At 43.2% G+C, this 10,840-nt stretch overlaps 1 protein-coding gene across 2 annotated transcripts; it reads right to left on the bottom strand.

Moving 5' to 3' along the window:
* Positions 1–29: 29 nt before the first annotated feature.
* LOC105889589 lies at positions 30–3,889 on the bottom strand. Of its 2 annotated transcripts, none has more exons than XM_012815461.2 (5): positions 3,715–3,889; positions 2,078–2,398; positions 1,024–1,290; positions 771–920; positions 30–245 (listed from the first exon to the last, which is right to left on the bottom strand). In XM_012815461.2, the coding sequence occupies exons 2-5, from the start codon at positions 2,376–2,378 to the stop codon at positions 76–78; spliced, it is 888 nt and encodes a 295-aa protein (XP_012670915.1). In that variant the 5' UTR covers positions 2,379–2,398; positions 3,715–3,889; the 3' UTR covers positions 30–75. The 2 variants fall into 2 exon arrangements, with proteins under 2 accessions (XP_012670915.1, XP_012670916.1); XM_012815462.2 differs by having other exon boundaries at positions 2,078–2,395.
* Between the last annotated feature and the right edge of the window lie 6,951 nt (positions 3,890–10,840).

Here is a 10,840-nt window from a genome sequence, read left to right as displayed (position 1 = left end):
TGTCCCAGACAGCAAATGTCACAAAGGTAGGCCTTCACCTTGTCATATTTAATAAAGAATACCAAGTTTGTCCAATCACAGCATAGGGAGTTCAGGAGCATGTAAAAGACTGCGCCCAACATCAGAGTCTCTGAGGGTGAACAGTGTGACCCCAGAGGTGTAAGCAGCAGGGATTACGATATGCATCATTTTAGGGTGTTCTTCATCACTCAGATCTTCCTCAGTGATCATCTGCTTCACCTGACCTGTGAAAACAACAACACAAAAGTTTACTCTGTAACAGCGGCCAACTAATGCAGATCTGTCTGTGTGATGTATAAACATCTACCCTTACACCTTCAGAGATGTAGCAATTGTAGCTAGCGACTGACACTTGAGCTCTGCCTCTGCTCAAGATTGCTTATTTTATCCCACAATCCCACTGTCTCTTACTACTCGTTCTGCCATTAAACCCAACTGGGGTTCAGGTTAATGAGAGTCTGTGTCACAGAGGCCAGCATGTACAGAGCTGTACAGTGTATAAACCTCTCTCCCAAATGCCTTCAGACATGCTAGAGTCTGACGTTAGAATTCATAGCATATTCTTCCTTGCCTGTTAGACACTATTTTAGGTCTGCATGTTTGAATGAAAAAAAAAGATTGCAAATTACATTGTGATAGAAGATTAATTGAGAGCTAAGAAAGGGTAGATTGCGTTGGAGGATGAGATAAATTACCCTAGGACTCCAAATGAGTAGGAGCCACCAGTGAAAAATCTGAAACAGACCCACCTTCCACATCAAGAACTTTCCATCGAGGGTCAGGGTGATCTGAGATTGCTGATTGGGGGGTATCACCTGTCAGTCTCTGCAGCACATCTTCTCTCCGAACCAGGAGGACCGACTCACTGCAGAGACGTTCATGCACCTCCCCCTCACTTACTGAAAATGTATTCACACGTACAACACACACTGTGAAATTAAACACGCACACATATCTACTGTGGCACTGTACGTGAGTACAACTGTGTTATCCCATACTGACCCACATCTAAAGGATTGGCCATGAACACAGCATTGGGTCCCACCCCAAAGATCAGCTGGTGGTGCCAGGCATCAGGTATCTCCTCTCCTGCGGGTACTGCCCGCTGCATGTTCATGGTGGCCACAGGCACTGCTCCCCTGCGGATCCAACTGGCCAGCCAGGGAACCAGCCTAACTTTGCGCTGGGGGTGCAGGGAGAAGAAGCGCCCCAGCACCTTGCCATCACTGGCCTGCTCTGCGCCAGCTATCAGCTGCTGGTGGGTGGCACCTGAGACAGAATACAAACGCACGCACACATACACACAAGAAGAAAATCAGTGAGATGGAAAGATATCCAACATATATATTTTAATGCTAAACATATTTTTCCCTACAGGTATGCACAACTTCAGTACTTGATCATTAACTATAGAGGGCTAGGTGTCCATGACCGTGTGAAAAAATCCAACAACAAACTAAATTTGTATCTGTGTACATGCTATATGCAAGCAGATAAAAGTGACTGTGCATGTCTATGTTTGTGTGTGTGTGTGTGTATGTGTGTGTGTGTGTTACGATCCGCTCCGGATCATCTTGATTTTATCTAATTAAATCCCGCTCTGAGGAGCATTCAGTGCTGGATTATCTCCTCGCTTGTCTGGAAAACTCTCTTGCCTCGTCTGCCTGTTGCGTTCCTCCTGCCTGTATGTTTGCCTTGGATTACCATTTTGGATTTAACCCTTTGAGGGATTTCTTGAAGTGCTTTTGACTGAGTATTTAGCCCTAGCCTGGCCTGTGAGTTTTTCTGTTTCTGTCTATTGCTGCCTGCCTTGCCTCATTGAGATCCCCATGTTTAGTATCTTCTGAGCTTTGCTGTTTTTTTTCTGTTGGATCTCTTACCATTGCCTCTGTTTTGAAAGACGTTCATTCTGCTGAAGAGCAGTTAATTAAAAGACCTTTTTGAAGAGACTTTGTTGCTTTTGTCTGCTTTTGGATCCAAATCTGTATTACTCGGCCTCTGCAGCCGTGACAGTAAGTGCGTGTGTGTGTGTGTGTGCATGTCTGCGTGCACACACCTGCTTCACTCCGTGAGTGCAGGTAGTCTGGCAGCGGGGACTCATTCCTGCGCAGGCGCGTCCTAACATGGCTATCCACTAACTCCGCCACCACGGTGATGCCCAGTGCCTGCAGGACGTCTACCACAGCTGTGGCACCGCAAGCCGAGATGCCAATCTGCAGCGTCTGGCGCTCCACCGCCTCTTGGATGGACCAGACCATGGCCATGCTCAGCTCTGCCTCCTTGTTTGTGTCGGGGGCAGAGGGGGAACAGCTGGACCCAGCCTGTGCCCGTCCCCCATCTGCTGACCCCCTCTCCATATTCACTGAGACGGACACTGCTGAAAAACATAAGGACAGGTTTCCATTTGGGATAATTTTTTATGGTCCTACTGCAGGGTTGGAATATTATTGGTGAAAATGACATTAGGGACCGCAGCATACATTTAGTCTAAAACTAAGCTTAGTGTGTTAGTGTAAAATACAGAGAGACTATGTACACATTTCAGTTTATCCAGTCAACATTAAGTGTTTTTTCCGCAGAAGTATTTCAACAGTAGCCTAGCTCAGCCAGGCTATTGCACCCAGCCAGGCCCTGCCGTTTGTCCCAGCTCAGGCCCAGGGACAAGAACCCAACCCCACACCTCACAAAGTGAATTTGGGTTTGATTATAACCAACCATTTGAAAACACCACGTTTTAAATAGCGCCATCATTGAGTTTAACGTCTATAGTTACAGACTATTTCAGTACTATACTATAATTAATGTATCATTTAAAACACATTATCATAAGTGGGAAGTTGTTATCTATGTGTATTCAAACACATATTCAAACAGTATTCTACTGACTCTTGCAAAGTAGTTAAAATGTAGTTAAGAAGCCAAAAGGATCACACCTTCCTTTGCATTTATAGATTCATCTTATTGTTTGCATGTGCACTGTGGCAAAAATAACTCTGGTAATGCATATCTCTTCAACCTTCTATCTTCCTAGGCTACTACTAGGCTATAAACAGTTTTTCATTGTTACTAAAATAGCTTTAAAACGTAAAATCTGCCTTGAACGTAATACCAAATTAATTATTTTCTGCATTGCCTTAAAACTATCACTATGAAATGATTTCGCAGAGAGAAACCTATAAATATTTAGCACGAGGGATTTCAACTGCATTTCAAGTACTGAGATTAGATTAACAATGAACCATGCTACATTTATTTACTCCTGAATTTGACTTAAATAAACTTGACTGTTGAATTAATGGAGTTTCATGATTCACGTTAATAGCAGTCTAATTTTGTTTTAAGAAACTAATGATGTGCAGTACGAAAGAATTGAATCATTTTATAGCCTACTGTTGACATTTCACGCCCCTTCCAACGTCACAACTCGTCAACTCCGGTATCAGGAAAATCCAATTGTTTCCCCTTTGTAATTGCGACTTCGAATGGGCATTAATGTATTATCCTCCCCAACTCTTCAAGACATTTCCGATAGCACATGAAGGGCGCATATGACATACCCTCACTCGGCTGTAGCTGCACGACAATCTAATTTTAGCATCTCAGTTACGCCAAGCAGCGTTGGTTGGTCAGACACATAAGCAATTGCCTGACAAACATAAGTAACAAACCCGGGAAAATATGTATTCTACAAACCTGGCTAATCTGGGAGCTCGAGTCACACAACCTAATCGTAAATATGATGATGGGTATATTCCCAAACATTTTGAATAAATGTCAAGTCAATGTAACGCTGTCCTCCGCCATGCTGATTGTACCAAAGTCCCCTATGTTTCCCCAGCTTCTTTTCTTGATGTGAAAATAAAATGCGTTTTGATTGGCTCGGACTTCTCCGGTTGTATGCAATTGGTTCAAAATGCAACCTACGTACCAGAGGGTCTTTGAGAATATGTTCCTCTGCTGACCCCTACTGGAAAAAATAACGTACTTCTATTCAAGTGTTATTTGATTAAAGGTTAGAATCCGCGGTGTGCTTCACACAGTCTCTGTCCGGGCCACTTTTTTTTGAGCGCTCACATCTGGGAATCTAGAGGACCATAATGGAAAATTCGCTAAATTTGACAAAAATGTGTGATGGATCTAGGACCGACTTTTAAGATGCTGTAGTGTTTTCTCCTGGTAGAACTATTAACCCAATCAAAATGCAGTCTGCGATTCCGTTTCAGTTTCGGAACTGATTGAGCTCTACAGTCAATCAAAACACACTCCTCCCTTCTGTACTCCTGAAGCACTGTGTTGATGTTTTTTTTTTTTTGTGGCGCAGTCTGGGCCACTGTGCTCGTTTCCCATTTACAGGGTCACGGCTGTGTACAAACACCAGAGTTTTTTTTTTTTAATCACAAACACTTGTTAGGCAGAATTAATTTAGAGAATATCCATTTTCTGGATTTAAATTATTCCAGGGGGTCAAAATTGTTTTCAATGCAACCCTCATGCATTGGTATTAGGCACCCAAGATCCTGGTCCCCTTTGAACTAAATGCCACATGCTGCATATTATCTTAGGACATCAAGGACAGATGGTGGCCTTAAGAAATTGGCTGGTGGGGAAAGTTATAGCAAAGAGTCTTGAGGTACAAAACCAAACACTTTAGAGTTTATGGAGGCTTACTTTTCTCTCTTGTTCTCTCTTCTCTCTTATTCTTTTGCTGCTGTTTCTGCTTTCCTTCATTTGAGTGTGAAGGTCCTCTCTCCCCTTACAATCTTATTAGATCACTCTGTCTGTTTGTCTCTCGTCCACCATTTATCTCACCCATTAATTTCAGGTTTGGTTATTCATCTCAGGTTATGTTATTTTCTATGTCATGTATTCAGGTTTATCTGGTAATTTATGTGAATTTGGTCTAATAGGCATCCAATCTGTGTATTCACTTGCTATTAATTACAGTTGTACTTTTTCTTTTGGATTGTATATTACATTCAGTTTGACTGACACTTGTAACATTTAAGCTTACCGTTTACATTCATACATACATTCATTAACCATTCATATAACTCCTCATCTGCCATGCCATTACATTAATTAAAGGACCCATCGTATGCCCATTTTACCACAAGTTGATATGGTTCCTTGGGGTCTTGATGAAATGTCTGTAACATAGTTTGGTCAAAATACCACAAGGATCATTATAAACTGTACCCTTTTACCCTGCTTAATACAACCCTTCTCTCAAACAAGCTGTTTTGAGCTCCTATGCTAATGAGCCAGCTAACCCCTCCCCCTCCCCCCTCCTCCGTGGTTTTGGGCTACTCTTTGAAACGTTTGAAACGAAAAATATGGCCACTGGAAACGAGATTGAGATGTAGATTGTTCAGACCCTGAACAAGAAGAGGCTCCCAAACAAGTTTAAGAATGTAGGGTACAACAGGACGTTTCTGAATGGTAAGTACATTTTGTCAATTCTACATTTGTTTTTTTATTTTTTTACTTTGGCTTAGGAAATATGGTCTGTTGTCGGTGTCGAGAGCATCGCAATGCTAGTAAATAGTGTGTGCATGTACGAGTATGTAACAAATACAGTGTGTTTATGGAAGTTACTGTTTGTGAAAAGTGTTTATATAAATGCAGGTAATGGGAACGCCATTATGCCTGCTACACGAGCAACAGCCAAACAAATACACCCTTCTCTTCAGTGTTCTGTCAGAATACAATTTTTCAATAATTCAACCAGATGGCTTGCAGGATAGCTAGCTATCTACCATGTGGGACTTAGCTTGCTTTTGATGGCTGGACTGTTTGAATTTTTATGTATCCTGTTTAATAATTTTTCTCAAGTGGTGCATAGCAAAATACACGAGTTAAGCTCCAGCTGTAAAGTAAAATATTATCTGAAAACAGTAATGGACCAAGCAGGTGTAGAACATAACGTATTTACCTCATTCAAACCTTGTTTTCTCATTATATTGTTGTATTTGTCGACTTATGTCTGTAACTGTAACACAACATTCAAATACACTTTACCTGCAATGTTGTCACTTTTTAAAACTCTTCTATCTATACAGGTGTATTTGTGCCAAGTGTGAGCAAATGCCTACAGAGCCTGAGAATGTATGCTGCAGGAAGATCCCACAAGTATAATTCTTTGTGAATGGCATTGTAATTATGCAGTCATCTTCTGTTTTATATTCCATGATACTTACACTTTCAATATTCAAGGTAACAAGAAGACTACTGCAGCTTCCAAACCAACCAACATGCATGCATGGTTAATCATCCGGGCCTTGTACCTGTTGACATGTTACATACCAAAACTGTGTCTATAGACTTTTTAAGCATAGCTTTTAAATGTACTGGCTAGTACATGGGTAATAATAAAAAAAAAACATTGTTTGTGCCATCAGTAGCCATACTGTTTACAAAGGAAGACTCAACAGATGTGTGTCACCATTTATTCTCTCAATACAATGTAAACTTTGCTCAGACGTTACAGGTCTTTGGCGTACTATTATACACTCTCTACACCCATGACTGTACTCCCTCCTGCCCATCCAACTACATCTTTAAATTTGCAGATGACACAACAGTGCTTGGCCTCATCTCCAACAACGATGAGGCTGCCTACAGGCAAGAAGTGGGAAACCTGGCAGCCTGGTGTTCTGAGCACAACCTCAGCCTCAACTTAAAGAAAACAAAAGAGATGATCATTGACTTCCGGAAGTCTGCTCAGCACAATCACCATCTCCCACTCTACATCAACGGGGAAGAGGTTGAGCGAGTCACCTCTTTTAAGTTTCTGGGTCTAACGCTGACGGAGGAGTTGTCCTGGGACAACAACACAGCTTCCGTCTTGGAGAAAGCCCAGCAACGCCTCTTCTACCTCCGGAAGTTGAGGAAAGAACACCTTCCTCAGAGACTACTGAGCAACTTCTACCGCTGCGCTATAGAGAGTGTGCTGACATACTGCCTGAACGTATGGTTCTCCAGCTGCACAAAAGCGGAGCAGGCAGCCATCCAGAGGCTGATTAAAACAGCAGGCAGGATCATCGGAGCAGAGCTGCCCGACATCTATTCCATCTCCTCCTCCCGATGCCTGCAGCGTTCAAATCGCATCCTCACGGACCCTTCCCACCCTGCCCATTATCTGTTCCCGCTACTCCCGTCAGGGAAAAGGTTCAGATCAACAAAAGCGCGCACCTCCAGAATGGCAAAGAGCTTTTACCCTCGTGCAATAAGGCTTCTCAACAGCTCACCCAAAACCACCCCACCTCCCCCCCGGCCCGGCCCGGCCCGCCCTCATAGACTGCACTCTTAACACTCCACCCTGCAACTATTGATGCACCTCAATGTATATATTTCTTTTTTAATTTACTCAGGGATATTTATTTATCTATTCATTGATTGTTATTTATTATTATTTAGCTGTGGCAGTTAATGTCCACAGCAACCTACATTTTTAGCTGTCTGTTGCTGCCTCTACTGTCTCGTTGTTTTTGTGACAATGACAAATAAAGTACTTTGAAGTTTGAAGTTTTGAAGTTTACAGAAGCTTTGTTAGCTGGTTTTGGGGCTTTCTGGGACGAAAAATCAGAGTGGTCCTGCCCTTCTGCTGGTGCTCCAGATATGCATCTTTGGAGGATCTGTCTGACAGGCCACATGATGTAGCCTAGGACAATGTCCAGATGTTCTTCCTAAAGAACAAAAGCAATGTTATGCATGTTTTTTTCCTGAATGTAGTAAAAGGAAAATACTCCATACTGTAAATAAAAGCTAAACAAATTAAAATGTCATCTCACTGACCATTATCCTTGCACTGCCATGCATACAACATGAACTAAAAGCAAATACATCACTAGCATTTGAAGAAATGTTGTATTCCATTACATCTAATATCAGTTTCACAACACAGAAGAGTAGGTGTTATGCCGTGTAGTGCACTTTACAATAATACGCTCACACGGTCAGTGTGGGTTTTGCTATAACTTTTACTGGGCGACTTCTAACATGCATCTCACAGTCTACTGCCAGTAAGCCTACTGCATTCTGGGTAACCCCGTTAACGTAATGCACATAACAACACATCTCCCCCCTTTGAAAGAAGACATTACATTTAACCTAACTCAGACAACATATGTCAAATCAACCACGAACCTCACATTACATTGATCTAATGCTCATTCTTGCATTTATGCTCACAATACAACATTTTATAACTTTTTAACTCATTTGAACCCATTTACAGTCTCTAGTGTTCAGCTTTTAGGAGGCTGAACATTGCGCTTTGGTCTGCAAGGTGTCGTCACGCTTGGTACATCAGGATCTGTCGCCTCGTTCTCTGAAGTTTGGTCAAGCAGGTCACTTGTGGTGTCTCCGACTTGTGCTGTACTGTCCGGTTGCTCCTCACATTGCTGGCTCGACACTTGTGGCTTGAGATCCACTCGATTCCTTCTCAGAGACGCCCCATGCTCCGTCTGGATTTGGTAAGAGCGTGGTGCCACTTCTCTTTGAACAGATCCTTGCATGTTCCAGATGCCAGTCACATGATCTCGGATTCTGACATGTTCTCCTGGCTTTAGGTCACGTAAGTGTTTAGCTCTCTTATCATGTTGCTGTTTTTGTTTCTGTTTCTCTTTTATTTTGGCCACTTTAACTTTGTGTGCACCTTTAGGTGTCAGCAGGTCCTCAAGTATAGACAGATTTGTGCGTATGCGCCGTCCCATCAGCATCTGAGCTGGTGATAGACCATTCTGCAATGGTGCACTTCTGTAGATCATCAGACTCTGATGAAAGTCTGCCTTTCCATCTTGTGCTTTTTTCATGAGGCCTTTGACCACCTTCACTGAGCTTTCTGCAAGGCCATTTGATCTTGGATAATGTGGGCTGGATGTTGTGTGTTGGAACCCCCACTCTTTTGCAAAGTCAGCAAACTCACTGCTTGCAAACTGCGGACCATTATCAGAGACAAGCTCGCATGGTACACCATGTCTTGCAAAAACAGTTTTCAGAAACGCAATGACAGCTTTGCTAGATGTCGTCTGTAGAGTTGCTACTTCTGGGTAGTTGGAAAAGTAATCTGTCACCACTATATGGCTCTTACCATGACAGTCAAACAAATCTGCTCCCACTCTTTGAAATGGTCTGTCTGGCACAGGGTACGTCATGAGTGGCTTTGCTTGCTGCTTAGGTCTATAGGTCAAGCATATTTCGCACGAGGCCGTAGTGTGGCCAATGTCTTGGTTCATTCTTGGCCAATACATGACCTCACGTGCTCTGCGTTAACCCTTCTCTTCCCCCAAGTGCCCTTCATGTATCTTTCTTAGCATGTCTTTGCGCATGGAAGATGGAATTACGAATTTATTGCCCTTGAACACTATGTCATCGACGACTGACAACTCAGTTCTGTATGTCCAGTAGTCTTGAACTTGTAGTGGACAGTCACTTTTGTGTTCAGGCCATCCTCTTGAGATCATCTTCTTGAGCTCTTTCATCGTCTCGTCCTTTGCAGTTTCTTTTCTGATCTGTTCTCTTCTTTCGCTTGACACAGGAAGTGACGTCATGATCATATCAACATACGCTTGTATATCAGTGCATTTCTCACTGTCCTGTCTTTCATGTTTGTCCACAGCTCTAGAGAGCGCATCAGCCGCATACATGTATTTTCCAGGTGTGTACATCATCTTCACATCATATTTCTGCAGCCTAATCAACATGCGCTGTATTTTCATTGGACAGTCAGTCAATGGCTTGGACATGATGGCGACCAATGGTTTATGGTCTGTTTCAACTTCGACGGCTTGTCCGTATACGTACTGATGGAAGCGTTCACATGCATACGTTGAGGCCAGCAACTCCTTCTCAATTTGTGCATAGTTGACTTCTGCACTCGTCAGGGCCCTAGACGCGTAGGCCACTGGTTGCCAGGTCTCCTCATGCAGCTGTAGAAGGACAGCTCCTAGGCCATGCTGTGATGCATCCGCTGAGATTCTTGTGTTCCTCTTTGGGTCGTAGAACTTGAGCACAGATTCTGAGGTCAATATGTTTTTCAGTGTCTGGAAGCACTTTTCTTGCTCATGTTGCCACATCCACTCATTGTTCTGCTCTAACAGCATTCTTAGTGGTGCTGAAACGGTGGACAGCCTGGGGATGAATTTCGCAAGGTAGGTCACCATCCCAAGGAAACGCCTCACCTCTTCCTTGTTTTGGGGTTTCTCCATGTTTGCAATGGCTGACGTCTTCCTCGGGTCAGGACTCACCCCCTCCTCGGATACGACATCTCCAATAAAGGTAAGTGACTTGACTGCAAACTCACATTTGTCTTTGTTGAGTTTCAGGTTGATGGTTCGTGTCCGGTCCAGTACTTGCCTCAGCCGTGTGTCGTGTTCCATCTTTGTTGACCCCCAGACGATGACGTCATCCATCATGGTCGTGACCCCAGGGATGTTCTCAAATATTGTGTGGATCGTCTTGTGGTAGACTTCCGGAGCAGAAAGTATCCCATACGGCAGGCGAAAGAAGCGGTAGCGCCCTTCAGGTGTATTAAAGGTGCAGAGTCTTGAACTAGCCTCATTACGCTTCATTTGCCAAAAACCTGAGGATGCATCAAGTTTACTGAACCATTTGGCATCAGCAAACTGGGACATGATCTCTTCGCGTGTTGGCAACTTGAAGTGTTCTCTTTTTACAGCTTTGTTCAGATCTCTGGGATCTAGACATATCCTCATTGCACCATTTGTCTTTTGCACTATAACTAGTGAGCTCACCCAATCTGTCGGTTCATCAATTTTCTTTATGACGTTAAGCTTTTCCATGCGTGCTAATTCCTCTG

Source organism: Clupea harengus, chromosome 16 (assembly GCF_900700415.2).
Source record: "Clupea harengus chromosome 16, Ch_v2.0.2, whole genome shotgun sequence".
Lineage (NCBI taxonomy): Eukaryota > Metazoa > Chordata > Actinopteri > Clupeiformes > Clupeidae > Clupea > Clupea harengus.
The sequence above is the reverse complement of the archived record's forward strand: the minus strand, read 5'-3'. Positions and strand labels throughout refer to the sequence as shown.

What these genes read in the sequence shown, in the direction of transcription:
- LOC105889589 (XM_012815461.2), bottom strand. Translation starts at nt 2,378, where the DNA reads ATGGAGAGGGGGTCAGCAGATGGGGGACGGGCACAGGCTGGGTCCAGC. An exon ending in GCACTCACGGAGTGAAGCAG is followed by an intron (nt 1,291 to 2,077) that starts GTGTGTGCACGC and finishes ATTCTGTCTCAG; the next exon opens with GTGCCACCCACCAGCAGCTG. An exon ending in GAAAGTTCTTGATGTGGAAG is followed by an intron (nt 246 to 770) that starts GTGGGTCTGTTT and finishes TTGTTTTCACAG; the next exon opens with GTCAGGTGAAGCAGATGATC.